Source organism: Leucopleurus acutus (genome assembly GCF_964270905.1).
Source record: "Leucopleurus acutus genome assembly, chromosome: 3".
Lineage (NCBI taxonomy): Eukaryota > Metazoa > Chordata > Mammalia > Artiodactyla > Delphinidae > Leucopleurus > Leucopleurus acutus.
This window is the reverse complement of record NC_139145.1, coordinates 113419175-113438348: the sequence shown is the minus strand read 5'-3', so window position 1 is coordinate 113438348 and position 19174 is coordinate 113419175. Positions and strand designations below refer to the sequence as shown.

The following is a 19174-nucleotide window of genomic DNA, read 5'->3' as shown; positions in this document are numbered from 1 at the left end:
ATTAATATTTTCATGGTTCTATCAAGGCCCCCCAAATCAGGATATTCCAAGATAATCAATGAAATTAGAACATTAAACAGCTTAAGTTCTTTGGATATAAAATACAGGAGGAAGGGGTTTATTAATGGGTATTTTATTAGAAGGCGATAAAGTCTAAAATCTTATCTTTGGCTTTCAGTAATACTAGAAGTTAAAAAATTTTTTTCATGTTCTTTATTTAGAAGTCAAAAAAACACAAAACTTAGTTTTAATACCAGAAATTTAACTGTATAAAAACTATAGTTATAATAACTGTGATTTATTAAGTAGTTCCTATTGCCACAATGTTTTAACAACTTGTTTATATCTGATCCTTTAACCTTCATAATTCTATCCCCATTTTACAGATGAGGCAACTGAGACATACAAAACTTAAGTAACCTGCCCAAGATCACAGAGCTAAGAGGATCAATAATTTAAATGCAGCCACTGGCTGGTTCAAAAGACCTCATTTGATTTCTAAACTGCTCTGCCTGTATTATGCTATGCTGTTCTATATCACAGCTAGAGCTTCTGCAGCCTAAATCCATCACTCGAGGTTAAATTAAAAAAAAAAAAAACTTTAAAAAATGGTGCCAGTCCCATCAATTTAGAGCTTGATGGTGAAATTAAACTTTATAAAACAAAAGCTGAAGTAAAATTTATTTCACTTCAAAGTCTCTGTTTCTTAACTGATTCTAACTACTACAAAAAAGAAAAATGCTGTTCAATTTGCTAGTTAAGACATATTCCCCCAGCATGAAAGTTCCCATAAAAAATAAAATGCTATCCAAGCTGTCATGATAGTGAAACTAGAATTAGCCAAGGAGTACAGGTATTTTGAATGACTAGAAAGAAAACAAAGCCCACCCATCCAAGAAGACTAAGAATATTTACATTTATCAAGAGTAAGAAAGACAGGGTAAGTTAAAGTTGCAAAACTGCTTCCAAAATAGTAATACTATACTGAGTTCTCGATAGGCATCAGAGCAATGTTCGAGTGCTTACGCCAATCAATTAACCTCTGTGACTTTCCCCAGTATGACAGAAGAAAAAATTCAGTAAAGGACCCCTCTACACTCTGGTTCCCCATGAGTGCATGTGTGTTGTGTTTGGCATGTGTACAGGGCACAAGTGAGGGATGGGGAGATAAATATTAAATGGAGCCCCAAAACTCAGGAGAGCTCCAGGACATGCCACAGGACTAGGTTCCAGGATGCTTCCCGCAGAAAAGGCTTTAAATGTTAAGAAACTGGTGCCATTCTGGCAAACTTAATACTTACTAGGTTGGTTTCCTAAGATAAGAATGTTCTCTACAGAAGGAAAAGGGCACTGGGGTGGGGAAAAGTGGCATATGTAAATAACTCTAAATAGAACACTACCAAAATTGGACATACCTCTTTCGTGCTTCATTTTTAGCAGAATGGAGGCCAGGAAAGCCCTTCTAAGACACAGTTCTCTTCTCCTCAGGTACAGAAGCAACCTGGATTTAGACTGTTTCCACAACAGGAGCACCAAAACCTGTGCTTTAACCTCAGGTGGGCCCTCCAAGCTCCTCACTGTTCATGGTCAGTAATCTCTCCCATTCTTCACCTCTCTTCCCAAGGCTCTGACCAACCTTCATCCTCTACACCAGGGGTCCGCAACCCCCGGGCCGCGGAATGGTACCGGTCCGCGGCCTGTTAGGAACCGGGCCGCACAGCAGGAGGTGAGTGGTGGATGAGTGAGCGAAGCTTCATCTGTTGCGCCCCATCGTTCCCCAGCGCTCTCATTACTGCCCGAACCATATTTTTTTTTTTTTGCGGTACGCGGGCCTCTCACTGTTGTGGCCTCTCGCGTTGCGGAGCACAGGCTCCGGACGCGCAGGCTCAGCGGCCATGGCTCACGGGCCCAGCCGCTCCGCTGCATGTGGGATCTTCCTGGACCGGGGCACGAACCCGTGTCCCCTGTATCGGCAGGCGGACTCTCAACCACTGCGCCACCAGGGAAGCCCCCGAACCATATTGCTCCCCCAACCCCATGGAAAAACTGTCTTCCACAAAACCGGTCCCCCGTGCCACAAAGGTTGGGGACCGCTGCTCTACACTCTCAGAAGATGGCCTTGTCTTTCATCATTTTCTAGAATACATGCCCATGAAGGCAAAGCTCTTTGTTCACAGATGTAGGTCATATACTTAGAATAGTGCCTGACACATAGCAGGCATTTAGAATATTTGTTTATTACATGAATCAGGGAATGAATTGAGGAAATGGAGTCCCCCAGCTAAGGAACTCCCTCCCAGTCTCCTGCCCTTTAACCTACAAACTTAACCCAATCATATCCTTCCATACATACATCGCTCCAGTCTACAAGGAAGATATGCCTCTTATTTAAGGTTAACTATTTCTCCTGTGCTCCAGATTGCACTCTCTCCCATCTCCTTTCTCAGTAATTATCCCTCTGTACTCTAATTTTTAAATATCCCTAGCTATGGACTCCTTTCTCAGGGCCTAAAATGAATGCTTAGTCCCATTTTGAAAACAAAACCACAACAATTTCTTGAACTCTAGAGCTTGCTGAAGCTACACTCTATTTCAGAGAAGCTCAGTCTTAAAGGAGAAGCCTACACTTATGGTCCCTGCTTCCTCATCCTTCACCTGGTGGCAATTTGGATTCATCCCAGGCTGCTCAAACTTCTCAAGGTAAGGTCGTTAAAGGACCATTACTTACCCAACCTAACAGATACTTTTTGCCTCATTTGATGTTTTTGCTACATTTGATCCTGGCTACTCAATTCTGGAAACTCCCTTTCTTGGCTTTTTGACACTGTTCTCTCACTGTGCTAGCCTGAGAGCTCTCTCAGCTTCTTTGCTGCCCCTTAAATGACTATTCCCCCAGAGAGGCCTGATCTGCCCTTTTCTATAAATATCCTGAATGAGCTCATCCACATTCAAAGTTTCAACCACTACTTATATATTCTAATGATTCCCCAAACTCTATCATCAGCCTAGTTCTCTTTTCCTGAATACCAGACCTGGATACCCAACTATAAGACATTCCCACGTAGTTGGCCATAAATACATCAATTTTTACTCAATTTGTCATCTCACCTCACTGCAAACTTGCTTTTCTCCTTGTTCCCTATCTCAGCTAATGGCTGACCAAGCCAATCTCCTTACCCCTCTATATCAACAGGGTTCATTGTCAACGCCTATAGATAGTACTACTTAAATCTGTTTTTGACTTCAGCCCATGTTCTACTCTACCTTAATTCAAGCCATTATTCTTGACTAAGCTGCTGCCATTAACCTATTACACAATTAAACTTGAGGATCTCCAAGACCCCCACTCATTTCTCTCTCATATACACACACCCCTCCTCCAAGTCTAAAACTTCATCCCATATTGTAACCTGAGTAGTTAATCTAAAACACAAGCATGGTATTAACTCTACCAGCTTAAAATTGTTCCTTTGCTCACCACTATGTAAAGCAATGGCCTCTAAAGTGGGGTACAGGAATAAATTATTTTCTCTTCTTTCATTTCTATTTTTATGTTTTATAATATATATGTATGTGTGTTTACACACACACAGTAGGACATGCAACTTATAAATATACACATATGAAGGAATATGCCCAACATCTTTCATTGATATGGGTGCCACAAAAACATGTGGAGACCACTTATCTACAGAAAGTACAATCCTCTGACATGACACAGCCATCATCTGTCCCTGGACTAACTTTCTAGCCAAATCTACTTTTATATTATATCTGAGTTATGCCAAACTACCTTAAACTTTCTAACTAGCATATGCCACCTTTGAAGCTGTACCTTTGCCACTCCCCTGCCCAAAATACCCTAACAACCTCCTCACACATTTTCCCTCTCCTCACTGCCCCCACCCCCCGGCCCTCATCAACTCTTGTTTGTTCTTTAATGCTCCAAACAAACATAACTGGCTATGTGAAGCTTTCTCTGACCTTCCCAGGTAGAGGAGGGCACTTCCTTCTCTGTGCTGGCAAATACAACATACATCTCTGTTACAGCACTTAAGTCACAGTAATGTAATTTCTTGTTTACATGACTGTCTACTCATCTTTGTATTGCCAGCGCCTAGCGTGACTCATAACACAAATAAAGTGCTTAATGTTTGTTATACAAATGCTCAAGAGGCACAGTGCTAAGGAACAAACTGTAGTAACACCTTAGCTGCCTGACACAGTTGAGAGAGTAAGTGCTCTGCTTTGCTGAGGTTTGGGCTGATTATCAACTTTAACTTTTAAATTTTAAGATGTGGTTACATCATGCACTGAGTTTTCCGGTCAAGTCAGAGAGATTTTTAGAAAGTCAACACTTCATCATCCACCAAATGCTAATCAATTAACCATCAACAGTGTCAACACATTCTGAAAGATGCCTTATATAAATTCAAAAGCTAAGGCTCAGTGATTCGGGTCAAACATGGCAAATTAATTGCACACATATATCTTCCGTTTCTGAAACTACACTAAAATGAAAGTGAAGGGAAAAAGAAGGTATAAACCCATAAAACCAAAGAACAGAAGTGACTCCACTGTGTAATTTTAATACAATTTTGAAAGAAGTAATTTGGAAGAAGGAATAGTACGTGACTTGGCAGAGCCAAGGAAACTGTATAGTGCCTGCAAAAAAGGGAACTAAAAAGTGAACAACTTGCTGGCCAGAATTCAGAGGCAAAGGAATTGCAGGAGAGGGTGTGAGGTATGGGGCTGATACTGGGGAGTTGATCCAAAGTTTAAGTAACAGAACAATGAGAGCTCCCTTCCCCCCTTCCCACCCTCCATAGTCAAGCAACTACTTTTACCAATAGCAGAAAACAAGGATGAAGCATTAAGAGAAAGGCTGCAAACCCTCCCCTTCATGTTTTTCAGTTTATAGCAGGTAATATGCCTCCTGGGTATATAATGGTATATACCTTGCTCTCAGAATGCCAAGAGGTATATACATTGGAAGATTGTTCTCTAGAGTGAACAGTCTCAAAGAAAAGACCTACAATCTCAGAGAACAGAGCTCTACTTACTGATACCTGGAAATCACCCAAGAAAATGGCCTGTTCACCACCTAAATGCCTAACACGAAGCCCACTGGTGACAGGACTCACTGGGTCACAGAGAGCTTCTAACCGGCTTTTTAGTATCTTACTCTTACACACAGCTCAGGATTACCAGATATTCCAGGAAAGTTTCCATCATGAAAGAAGAAACTAAACAAAAAAGGAACACAAAAGAAAATTTAGGGAACAGAAAACAAAACTTCAAAACACTGTAAGTGTCCTCAAATCGATGACATATTGAGAAAGAAGACCTGGAAATTTAAAATTATGTGAAAATTAAAAATCCAATAAAAGTATTAGAAGATGAAGTCAAGGAAATTTCCTTAGAAGGCAGAATAAAAAGAAAAAAACTGGTAGATAAGACAAAAAGGTTACCATCCAACTAATAGGTCAGAAAGAGAAAAAAATGTATGAAATGATATTTTTTAAAAATAGAAGAAAATCTCCCAAACTTAGGGAAGTTGACGGCTGATATGGTCCAGCAGTGACCAAAAGAACAATTAAAAAAAAACAAAAAAAACATACAAACAAAAAGTGCCACACCACATCATTGTGAAATTTTTGAACAGCAGAGAAAAAAAATAAATCCTAAAACATTCCAAAGTGGGGTAAGAGTAACACATGAAGGAACAGGCATCAGAAACAAGCAGGCTTCAACAGGAACACTGGAAACTAGAAGACGACAGATCAGTGCCTTCACAGTAATAAGAGAAAATTACTTCCTGTCTAGAGATCTAGCCTCAGTTGAGGGGGAGGGCACTTTCACATATGTCTCAAAAAAGTTATCTCCTACCTAGTCATTTTCAGGTAACTACAGGAAAAGGAGATTCACTAAAACAAAAGGATAAATGAAGAAAACAGTGTCCAGGAAACAGGAGATATGATGCCTCACCACCCACCCCCCAAAAAAATTAAGGGAAAGTCTAGTATGAGACTACATAATCCAACTAAAGAGTAACCAGTCCATAGTGGAGCAGGAATGCAGAGGACTACAGATTTTTAAAAGTTAAAAAAAACCCAAAAATAAATGGAATGGACATACTGATACTTGAGCATTTGGAAAATATCCATAGGTATTTGATGTGGTGCAGCAGGCAGAATTCTAAGATGGCCCCTAGATTACTGCCCTCTGGTGGGCATTTTCTGCATAAAACTCTCACCTTCAGTATGGGTAGAAGGCTTGAATATGATGGGATGTCACACAGGTAATTAGGTCACTAATCAGTTGACTTTCAACTAATCAAAAGGGAGGGTACCCTGGGTGGCCCTGACTTATTTAGGCGAGTCCTTTAGAACAAGATGAAGCACCAGAGAGGGGCTCCTCCTGGCTGCCTTGAAGTCACAGCCATTTTGAGTTCTATAGCTGCAAGGAAATGAATTCAGCCAACAACCACATGAGCTTTGAAGGAGATGCTGATCCACAGATAAGACTCTAGTTCGAGCTGCCACCTTGACTGCTGCTGCCTTGTGAGACCCTGAGCAGAAGACCCCGTTAAGGTGTCTGGATTCCTGACTCACAGAAACTGAGATAAATGGGTGTTGTTTTAAAGCCACTAAAATTATGGTGATTTGTCACACAGCAACAGAAAACTAATACGATAGCAATGTGGACAAACTTAAGGATAGCTAAACAGGATAAACAACTTAGAAGGAAATCATACGTCCTCCAAAAGCATAAAAACTTCAGGAGTCAGACTTCCCTGGTGGCAGAGTGGTTAAGAATCCGCCTGCTAGTGCAGGGGACACGGGTTCGAGCCCTGGTCCAGGAAGATCCCACATGCCGCGGAGCAACCAAGCCTGTGCGCCACAACTACTGAGCCCGCGCTCCAGAACCTGTGAGCCACAACTGCTGAGCCCGCGCGCCTAGAGCCCGTGCTCCGCGACAGAAGAAGCCTGCGCACTGCAGTGAAGAGTAGCTCCCGCTTGCCGCAACTAGAGAAAGCCCGCATGCAGCAACGAAGACCCAACGCAGCCAAAAATAAAAATAAATTTTAAAAAAATCACAAAAAAACCTTCAGAAGTCAAAGCAGTGTCAGGTAGTTTAGAAATAATACATTCCGAAATGCCAGAAAGCAGAAGTCACTGAAGCAAGTGGCATTAACTGGTAAGTACTGCTGGAGGTAATCAGGTTTAAAGAGATAGAGATCAGTTTCAAGTTGTCCTGGATCTTTTAGCTTATAAACAGTAGATAAAAGGTTCAATCAAGGTTTCCCCCTTTAGTTCAAATTTATAACGTTTTTCAATTTGCAAGCAGAGAAAAGAAAGCTTCAAGAATCATCGAGGCTTCTGAATGGACAGAAGTTTCTCATACGTAAGCTTCGTTTTTCAAACGCCGTGACTCTAAGTAAGGTCCTTGGACCAACATCAACATCACCTGAGAAGTCATTGGAACAGCAAATTTGTGGGCCTCACTCCCAGACCTACTGAATCAAAAACGTGGGTTGAAGTCCAGCAATCTGTGTTTTTAACAAGCCCTCTAGGTGATTCTGATGCAAATTCAAATTTGAGAACCACTAATCTAGTGTGAATTTCTGCCGCTACCCTGCTATGCTCTGGTCTTCCTTCTTGAGTCAAGAGTTAAAGCATTTCCAAACCTACTGTATCCAACCTAGATCAAAGTATCACAGTCACTAACACATGGTAGGAGCTCAAAAAGTGCCAAATAAATAAGAGACTAGGCTTCAGGTGTATTTCTTTCACCAGAGGGTTTTTAGAACACTGGCTACAAATGCCTTCAGGCAGGACATGCTCTCTTCACTTTCCCACGGTCCCCACCAATCCTTACTGCCTTCTGCCTTATATATTCACACATTTTTCTGCCCAGCCAATGATAGCATTAGAGTTTGGGACCTCTGGGGGAAAAGATTCAGAAAGAATAACAATTTTAAATCTGGATACAATAAGGCCCAGCTGTCTCTTACGAATTCTAGGGAATCAAACAACTTACAGCTGTTGCATGATGATTCAGAAATTGTACTGTAGGCCACAAGTGATCCTTCCACTTGTGGGTCTCATGGTCCAACATTAAGCTCTAGGAAAAGTGTTTCAAGATAACATCTTAAGCATTCTTTTTCTGGTCTGAAGTCTTCAGAGAAGTAGACCCTGCTTCCTCACACATTCTTGAGGCTCATGTGTCCATTAACTACAAGAGCAGTTAACAGGGCTTTGACTGATGGAATTTACACTGTAGAATCAACTTTGGAAACTATACAAAACATATGTAATAACATTTCAATTCATTTATGAGAAAGACTTCAATGTATTTAAAATATAATGCACTGAGCAGACACTGATTACGCTAAAATTAGAATGCACTTTCTTTCAGTACCATCTAAAAGGAAGACAACATCCATTTAGTTAAAACTCACTATCAAGACACTAAGCTTACATTAAATTAGAATTTTTTTTTTAACTATGAGGGGTTAGAAACCCCCTATAAATCAGTCTCTGTACATGTGAGCATCCATTTAGGATCCCCTGAGCTAATGGTAGGAACCCCAAGGAGCTGGAGATCTAGCACATGTTCTGCCCCTGCATGACCTCCCCTAGTCACATTTTCCTTTTGAGCTCTGGCTCCAAAAAAAGTGGGGATTAGTACTAACATTCTGAACTACTCCTTACACTTAAACAAGAAACCATTTTTGCTATCATTGGTGTAATTACTTTAGCCAATTTTGAAAAGAAAAATAAAATTTGAGATAAACAAGCTAAAATTGATAAACACATAAGTATCTATGTATATGTAGGAACAGTGACTGATCCTGATAACTCTGTACTGTAGATATTAGTATTTTTTAAGACCTTCACTCTTTAAACCCAAGAGAAGTTCTAAAACTTAATATATTAATCACAGAGAAACTTAAAGATTCAGAAAGACTCAACAAAATTTCACAATTGTATGTCCCAGAAATAAACATGGTAGCACTTTAATGAATTTCCTTCAAATCTTTTTATGCATGTACAGATGTATTTTATATAGTTGAGAATATACAGCTTTGCATCCTGGTTTCTAATCGACCACTGCACCATCTTTGAAAATATTTTTCAGGCTAGCTTTGTACCGTATGACTAACCTACAGTTTACCACAGATCATATACTAATTACTCCAAATATACTAATATGCTACCAAGTAAAACTAAGTAGCAATATTTCCATTAATGTCTTATTACCCTCACATTAACATAGGCATAGCAATAAATATCAATTTAGCATTAAAAAAATAGTAAATGAAAGCAACCATAAAAATAGACAACTAAAATCCTATATATTTTCAGTTGAGTAGGGAAAAAAGGCAGCCTGCAAGATCCAGAACTTTTTTTTTTAATCAACAGAACCTCAAGGAAGATGAGTTGAAGGGTGATTTGTGAGTCTTTCCATTCAGCTGAATGTATACAGATCCCTGGCAAAACTGAGTACACAAGAGTAGGTGGAATCCTCATTCTGTAAACATCTTGGGAGCTGGCAGGGTGATTAAGCAAAGCACATGAATTTTAATGTTAAAAGTCATATGACAGAGATTCATAACTACAGAGGACAGAAAACAGCAGTTTTACAAGATAAGCAAAAAGAAAGCACAGAAACGTAAAAGGATAAGCTAAGCACACTCAAGTATTACAGTTGGTTCAAAATAATTGTCCTACCTAAGTTTAGTCATGTACAGACTTACCTTCCACAAAGGAACACGGACAGAAATTTTCTAGTATGAGTACTTTGAGCTCTTTGATAGTCAAATCCACTTAAGATAATTTCGTAGCGACCATTACTAAGAGCCTAATGGGGGAAACTGAAAGTAAGTAGGGCAGAAAATTCCAACTCACAGAAAAGCCTTATTCAAAATAACCGTCTTAAACTTCTTAAATGAAACAGAAGGAAGGCAACACTACTTAAGTTAAGATTGAGGCATGCTTAAATGTAAAGGTTAAAGGATCCAACAATTTACCAAGAAAGTTTATCAGAAAAATAATTGGTACATCCAACTTATACCCAACTGCTAGGAATCGGCATTTTCTGTACACTAAGAGTGGGGTCTAATTCCCCAGATTCTTTCAACTTACACTGCACGTGTGTGCTCTGCTACGACCTAGGTGGTTAGGAAACACACTGTACGGTACTCAGAGAGATACCAGAGCTGTGGTTATCTATCTCCGCCCTCCTACTAAAGACAGGGACAAATGAGGAGCAAGCCCTTCTATAGGTGGGGCGGGGGTCAAGAACACTCTCTTCCACAGCCTTCTGGACTCTGAGGCATGTGGACACATGGATCCAGATGTGCCCATGACATCATAAACATGACTTAAAACAACCTAATAAAGGAATAAAAGCTGTTTGGTATCTGTGATCCCTCAGTACACTTTTTTGTTTGTGTTTAATTTCTGTCTAACTCTTGTTTGGTAATTTCACAAAAAGTCCACAATTCTTAAAACTGCTCTGCCTTAAGGAACTGGTGCCGACTCTTTTCAAAGATAACACGGAAATGCTTCATGTTTTAGGGAAGAACATTAAAAGAAAATGTCCATAAAGCAAAGCAATTTTTAAAAAGCTAATATTAGGTGTTAAAAGATTAAAGTGAAAAAAAAAGATTAAAGTGATTTTTCAAAAGCTAGAGAAAGTGCAAAGGTAAACTGTACTATGAAGAGAAAGTATTGGCTAGACTGCTAATTTTTCGGATTTATAATTTTATTTTCTGAAACAAAAAAGAAAACAATGATGCTTTGCCTTCTTCCAGTAGCCTATCTTAAAAAAGATAATTATGTGTAAATGAAATTCAGATCTTAACTAAGTCAAATGTTTGTTTTACATATTTAAAATTCTTTTAGCTACACAAGAGCCATACTGGGTTCACAATTAATCATTGTGTGTGGGGGGGAGAAACCTCATGAGAAAGAATAGTTTGTATCTTTTCTTTTGCAAGGTCACTAAAAAGTAATTTAGGGACTTCCCTGGTGGCTCAGTGGTTGGGAATCTGCCTGCCAGGACACGGGGTCGATCCCTGGTCCAGGAAGATCACACGTGCCACGGAGCAACTAAGCCCGTGCACCACAACTACTGAGCCCGTGAGACGCAACTGCTGAGGCTCACATGCCTAGAGCCCGTGCTGTGTGACAAGAGAAGCCACCGCGATGAGAAGCCCACACACTGCAGTGAAGAGTAGCCCCTGCTCGCCGAGAGAGCCGGCAAGCAGCAACAAAGACCCAACGCAGCCAAAAAAAACCAAGTAATTTAGTTTTGTACCTGTAAAAGTAATTCTAAATTATACCTACCAGAGAAGTGAGATTTTTAAAAACTTTTAAAAACAAGATGAGAAATAAATAAAATACAAGTGGAGGGTAATGACAAAGCACAAAAAAAGGTAACATATACATGTGATTAATTTCAACTGCTTCCCTAAAAAATGTTGCTTAAAACAAGCAGCACTGATTCTCATCAATTTCATCTTTTTTTCAAATCAGATATTTTATTAGGGAGCACAGAAATAACCAATGTGTTAGACTTATGATGGATGAAGAAAGGAAAATCAAACTGCAATTAAGAGCACAAGTTCACTGATAAATCTGTCTCTTTTAACAGTGTGATAATGGATGTCCTAGTTTTATAGTATACAGAGATATGTTGTGAAAATTAAGACTTTTTAACCTAAAAGATTCAGTTCTATATGATTACACATGTTAAAGACCACTGAATGATTAGCCTTTAAAAAGTTTTACTTACTCTTGCAATGCCCATTCAATAAGATTAGAAAATTTTATCTCAATTCCTGTAATGTATATAAATGCTGCTTATCACATGGAGATTCTTTCGAAATGAAGATACTGAATGAGGATGAAACATTATATTGTCTCAAAAAGCACTCAACTTTTCAAACCTTAACAGAGAAGTCTTTTTGATTTCTAGGAAGATCTCAATCATTCCACAAACATAATGAATCTCGTAAACTATAGGGTCACTTTATAAGCCATGGGTCATTACAAATATGCAACACAAACAAGAAACTGCACATTTCACTCAACTAAACAGATCCTAACTGAGAAATAAAGCTACTTAAAATGCCTTATATTCAGTCATTTAAAAATTATATCAGGAAACACTTAAATATTTGGAACTCATTTTCCCTACTCTTCTATCCAGTGAGTTGGATTAATCTTAAAATAACAAAACAAAGCAATGGAGTAACTAAAAATAAATATTTCAACTAAACACCACAGGTCTGGAAAAACAAACAAACACACTGCAGTAGTGATGTTGGACCTTCTGAGATTTTAACCACCTTTTCATCTGAGACATTTAATCACTTAAAACTAAACTGAGTTTACAACTAAGTATAAAGACACTTTTGTCAGTCCCTTAACTGACATGAATTCCATTCAGGTAATTATCCTAGATCAACTTCTAAGCTATAAACTCCCTAAGGGAAGAAGCACATGTTACTGGTCTCTGTATCAGCAGTACTGAGCTGCTGTACATGCCACATGATAGGGGTTCAAACCTGGTAAAAGGAACAGACTTCCATCTAACTTTCCTGATGTTAGAAGTGATTAAGTGGTTGCCTTTGCAACAAAGCCCATTCAGATTGCAGTGCATGCTGGATCAAGATTTCTGCATTTTAGCTAAAGTCCCCGGAGAGCAGCACCCAGTAGCATGGGGCAGAAAGAGGTGTCAGCTTCCTCTCCCAGCAAAGAAGCGACTTGGTTCAGGTTGCAATGAGGCAGCACTCACTTCCACGCTTCAGGAAGTTATCTGAGGAAAGGCGGAGAAGAGGGTTTCCAGAGGCGCCCACAGGCAGGTGAGATAAATCACAAAGAGCGTTATCAACCTCATTTGCAGGGAAAGTCACATTTTAAAAATAACTCACTCTTAATAAGAGGGGGGAGGGAATATTCCCTTGTTGAGATCACTAAGTTGCCAATATGAGCTAAGTAAAACAAAAGGAAGCATGAAAAAAAAAAAAGGTAGCATGAAATACCTCACTGAAGTTATGTGATTTCTGTTGCCTACTCTAATTATTCCAAAATAGCTCCTGACTCACTGCTCTCCTTAGGAGATACTACTTGGAGGGCTGGGGGGGTCATACCTAACAAGGGCTCCTCGCTGGGGCCCGGAAGTTTTCCTAGACTTTACCTCACATACCTGCTCTCATTTTTAGGGGTTCTGATACACCTATTTCACAAACCAATACTTCAACCACCTTCACTGTAATTAAAAACAGCTCAGGCAGCATCCAGGATACTTTGACAGATTCTGCCAACTGTCAGTTTCAGCTGTTCTTTTTCATTTCCACCATAGTTCATAAACTACTATCACAGGAGCCTTAGATTTGTTTTTGGCCTGAACTAATCACTCATTTTCTTTCAAAATCATTCCTTTTGTTTTGATTTTGCCCCTAGACTTGCAATTATATCCAAAACTAAGGCAGAGATAAATTTTTATTATAACCTAACATTAGTCAAAAATATATTCATAAAACATGAAACTCTCCACCCACAATATTAAATTTTAGATACAGATACCTGTCAGAGTAAGGTAATTTAGGATTGCCTAGGTAAAACTTTAAAGGCCATTTAAAGCTCTGTTCCCTTTTGTTTTAAGTAGGTGCAGGAGGCTGTGCTTATTCCACAAACACTTATTAGGTACAAACACCTACTAAGTGTGGAAACTTCCACAAATGCCTTCTCTTGACAACTTAGATGAAACAAGTCACTATTACTGAGAGTCACAGCCCCAAATGCAGACTTGCAGAAAAATTATGCCATAAACATTCACTCCTTTGCCTCTCCAGTCCACCTTTAAGACTTTATTAAGGACTAATAAATTAGTTTATAAACACATTTAATTACACTTAAGTATCTAAAATCTGGGCTATGTGCAGGGGCTTATTTTCATGTTTTAAAGACCAATCCCCTTCGCTTTAAATTAAGTTCATCTCAAGCTTCCCTTGGTAAAACCATGGACATTCATGCAGCTTAAATGTTGTGGAAAACCATGAATTTTCTTTCATGATGCTACCACTCCACAGCTTAGAGAGAATACAGCCTTCAACATGAAAAACTGCCACTTGATTTTTCTTCTCTGACACATTTTAAACAGAAGAGCTGCGGACTCTCAAGGGAAGCCATATTTCAAAGATTTTGAATAGTAGTATTTGTCAGTATTTTCTCTCATTAAAATTGGTACAATTCATCCAAAACATTTTTCAAATGCCATTATTTTCCAAGCTTACATGCTTAAAAACTGCTTAGAGAAAATCTCTCCATCTGAGAGATTTACTTCAAGAAACCAACAGCAATTATGAAAACTGCAGGAGAAAAAGAAATAATTCACTTTTACAGGCTGGAAAAAATTTTAAAACTCACCTAAGACCTTCATTTTACAGATTAAAAAAACAAGAGTCCACAAAGGTCAAGCAATTTGCCTCAGATCACCAAGCTACTAATAGCAGCACTAGAAATAGAATGAGGTATTTTAATTGCTGTTAGCAGTATCCCAAATCATGCAAGTTATATATATTCTCATCACTTTGTCATTTAAGTTTTAAAAACAAGTATCACTCTTTCTCATCAATTCCTGATGGACTCCTACAACGTACGTTCTACATCTTCAAACTTAAGTTTATGAACTTCAAGTTCTAATTCCAACAAAAAAGGGTAGTACTAGTAAGAACTTTCCTCTGAACGTTTTAAGAATGAAAGTTTAGGTGTGCACACCCCTAAACTGTCACAACGAATTTCAGTGTCTGTCCTTTCAATCTCTGTCCCTTAACTACACTTTAGATGTGTTTATTCAACTACGAAAAAGAGAGAGAGAGAAAATTCTAGAAGTTCCTCTTTGACAAAAAATCATTGAAAATCTGTCAATGAAACTAGATCATTACTCCATTAATATATTATGGAAGTCTGGCTTAAATTAGTAACAGTCACTAGCATTTTATCGAGTTACTGTGTGAAAAGTTAACAAAAGGTAGGAAAACGGCACTCTTGGTTGACTTTGGATCTGAAAGAAGGTATACATCTGACATTGTTAACACAAACTGAAGACTTGATCATAAAAGCAAAAAAAAAAAAAAAAAAAACAGAGAAAGTGAACAAGTTCCTTTAACAAAAAGCTGTTTCCTATTCAGTCTCTGATCTTTAAATGTAGGGCACTGTGGACTCCTCCTAAGACTTTCAGATTTTCGTTTTAAATGCCCCAATAGAGCAATTCTATAGATTTTAGCTTCGGCTATTCAAGGGCAAAAAGGAGGGCACAGTGAGGACAATTTACACTGGATCATTTTCAAGGACTGTAGTCTAACCACTCATTACTTAACAATTGTCCTTTGTGCACCTGATTATTCTCAAAGTACTGAGAGAATGCAGGACTTCTTTTTGAAAGATACCGGCAACAAAACCTAAGAGAACACGACTTTGATTATAAACTGCTGCGGCACTTCGACCAGGAAAGGGCAGTACGTGTGGTCTTCTTAAATACCACTAATAAAGCTACATTCTGGTTACAATAATAGACGTATGTTCCTTAATTACGGCCTCCGGTGTTACTCCACAAAAATAACTTCTTAAAAGGTTAATACACCTATATTTTTAAAGCACGACCAGCTTGGCAAGGTGGCAAATTTGTTTGAAAACATAAAACACAGACAATTCACCACCACCGCTCAGTAACACACATACATAAACAGACTCGAAGCGGGGTTAAGCACAAAATCCTTACCCCATTTTGCCCAGTGAAAACTTGCTCGGAAGTTTCTGCTCTTATGCTACGGAACAACTCCAAAGGAATTTCTCCGTCCGTTATTTCGCAGTTGCTTTTCCACCCCCCGAGATCCTTTTGTGGAGGTATTTCAGTGATGCTGAAAATTCAGTTAGTTCCCTTAGGTAAAATGATTTCTCTCTGGGAAATACCAAAATGTTCAAACAGAGGTGGCATTTGCTTATTAGAGTTAAAATGCTGCGCGGAGGAGACGGCGGTCAACTCTATTCCACAAAATGAGTCTATGAATCGGGAAATGCAGAATCCAGCTTCACGGAGTCCTATAAAAAATGAGTTCAGTGGTCATTTCTCTCCTGTCCTCCTCCACACTCAGGGAGAGCCCAGGTAACTCGGCCTTTTCGGTGCTACTAAGGCTGCGGGTTCAAATTTCTCCACCACACCAGGTCCCTGGGGGTGGAGCGTGCAACCCAATGCGACGAGCACTTGAGAGATCCCTACGAGAAAATAAAAATCCTAAGCGCAGTAATGCCACTGCTTCCCTGCGCTCACATTAGAAAAAGCTATGTAGAAAAATCTCTTCCAAGTGCAAACCCAGCGGCTCGCGACGTGCATGGCACTCCACATTGGAATCTGTCTTTTAATTTTTTTCCCCCTTCCTAAGACTGGGAGCAGAGAGGAGGCGGGGAGGAGGAAGAGAAGGCTGGGCAGGATCGATTCATTCTCCCGAGGAGAACACACGGAGCCATTTCCAGGCTGGCAGCAGGCTGGGGGCGCAGCGCACGCCGGGGAGCAGGGGGAGGGGGCCGGATCCCACCTCCCTCAGCCCCTGCCCGCCCCCCGCCGCCGAGCACAATGGAGCCCGGCTCGCGCCCGGCCCTTCATTCGCTGCTGCCGCTCTTCCCTCCGCTCTTCGGAGCACCGCAAGTTCGAGGCTCCGGCGGCGGAGAATGAATGAATCAGAGAGCCAAGCCCCACGCTGCCCCCCGGCACCCTGCCCCCAGCTCCGGGACGGGCCGAGCAGCGGCGAAGGACGGGGCTGAAGGGTCGACGGGAGCCCGCCCGAGCCGAGGCGGGCGGCTAATCCCGCGTCGGGACCAGGGGAAAGGGGCTCGAAGCCGCAGAATAGCCGCTGCTCCAGCGCCCCCACCCCTGCTCCTCGCCTCTCCCGCTCCGCGCCGCCGCCACGCGCCGCCGCCACACGCCGCCGCCACACGCCGCCTCACAGTTCCCGGGCCCCGCCGCCTCCTTCTCACACTTCCATCACCGCCCGCCTTCGCCGGCCTCCAGCTCCTGCTCGGCGGAGCAGCGCTGGCCGGGCGGCCCGAAGCCCGCCGCTGCCTCCGCCTCCACCAGCCGCTCACAGAGCGGAGGGCGCCGCTTCCCAGGTCTGCGCCGTCCGCAAGAGGCGAGCGCGGCAGCGGAGCTGGCTGCGAGGGGCGGGGGAGGGGGCGGGGAGAATCGGGAGCAGTGCGGTCCCTCCCCCTGCTCGCGGGAGGGGGCGGCCGCGGCCGCGGAGACGCGGCCGGGCACCAGGGACTGGGGTGCTGACCCGTCCCGAGAGCCCGGCGGGGCCCTGAGGGTAGCGGGAGGAGGCGGCAGCTGCGAGGGCGGCGGGGACGCTGGTGGTCACGGGCCGAGCCGGCCCTCGTGGGGAGCTAGGCCGGGCGGCAGGTCCGGCGGTCCGTCCTTCCTTTCCCCCCTCCCCTAGTGGTCGGCGGCGCGCGTGCCGTGCGCTCTGCTCCTCTGCTGGCTCCTGGCCCCGCTCCCTGCCGCCACAGCCTCCTCCGCGCCCCACACTGGGTGCTCTCGCTGAGTCTCCATCCTCCCCGCAGGAGGACCTTTAAATAGCAACGTCAGCGCGCTCCTCTCCGCACACACGTCACCCGCCGTTCACGTCACCGGGGTGCGGGGGATGATGTCACGCGGCCGGAAGTACTGCTAAATTAGGGAAGGAGCAGGGGGAGGAGGACTCGGCGAGCTCTTCTGTGCCCACCTGCTCTCGCTTCTCCTTAAAGGCCAAAGCGCAGGAGACAGCCGAGAGGAGCGGCGGGAGGAGGAGATTTCCTTGCAACAAATGTGCCAAACACAAGTGAATCATTCATAGCAACAGTGCCGAAGTGTCAAGCGGGTGATAGCCTATCTCCCACTCCCACCCCTGTTGCAGCAGCTTTCCCGGGTTTCTCAAGTCCCCACTAGCACGGAAATGTGGGAGGAGAGACTGAGCACAGTGGTAGATATGTTTCCAGCAAGACTTGGGGAAAAGCACCTTAATTTTCGAAAGAGTTATTAAATGCCATTCTGGACTTAGTAGGCTTTAAAACTTTTTTTCTTTCTTAGTGGCTACCTAAATCACTAAAGAATAAAGAGCAGAGCCATGAACACTATCTTAATGATATGAAGTATAATAATGGGGTGGGAGGCGTCAAATGATCTAAACGTTTTCATTTGCAAAACAGCAATGTTTTGGCATAGGATAATGAGTCAATCTTGACTTTGTTCCCTTATAATTATCGTCATGTACAACACATAGCAAATCCCAGTGTACCCTTTCAGTTCTGGTTTATCAAGAATATGAGTTTCAGTCTATGGAAATTGAAAATAAGAAAGACTACCAAATCCTTTTTATTTAAGTATTAATACAAGCACAGTTAGACTAATTTTGTCTTCCTTAGTTTTGACCGTATAACACAATATCTCTTAAGTATGCTGTTTTTCATTTCCTATATGGCAACGATGAGGAGCCATCTATCTTTAGGTTTACTAGCTATGTGTGTGTTTGTGTCTATAATAAATTATGCTATGAATGCTCTTCAAATTCCAAATTACTACAAAGTTTTTTAAATGTCTCCGTTATTTCATAGTTTATTATTAGGTCAACTCAAATAATGAACTTTGATTTGATCTGATTTAACATGATAACCATGGCCCCAAAACAGAGCTACTACAAAATGCCAAAGGCTATTGCTATTTCAGAGTTAGTCTATAAGCTCAGTGACCATGTTTTCCAAACCAAAATCCAAACACATCATTTAACAATAGACAAAATATTTGGAATCTGAAGTGACCTGGGAAATTCAGGACATAGGATTGCCAACCTCTTCAGTGATTGTTAGGAGAGCTGTAAATGGATATCAGTGCAGTTTAAATACAAGGAGCTAAAACTCTACGGAATTTATATCATATGTATTTTTAATGTTTTGAATATTAAACTACTCACATGATTCCTAATTAAGGAACATTGGTTTTTACTTCTTTCTGCATTTACGCTTTCTTGATCAAGTTAGGAGCCCAGGACTAAAGAACAACAGCCAAAAGAATTAGGACCAAGTTGCAACTAAATCAGGCTTTCTGTTACGTTCACATTATAAAATCATGA

At 41.4% G+C, this 19174-nt stretch overlaps 1 protein-coding gene across 2 annotated transcripts in view; it reads right to left on the bottom strand.

Annotated features, from left to right (window-relative positions):
- Positions 1–17569, bottom strand: part of HOMER1 (homer scaffold protein 1) — a 126672-nt gene extending 109103 nt beyond the window's left edge. For both annotated transcript variants that reach the window (XM_082836373.1, XM_082836372.1), the window contains exon 1: positions 15799–17569. Coding sequence is in view for 1 of the 2 variants with exons in the window: in XM_082836372.1 (XP_082692498.1) it covers positions 15799–15803 (5 nt within the window). In the remaining variant the exon portion in view is untranslated. The remainder of the gene's footprint in view (positions 1–15798) is intronic.
- Positions 17570–19174: the final 1605 nt, after the last annotated feature.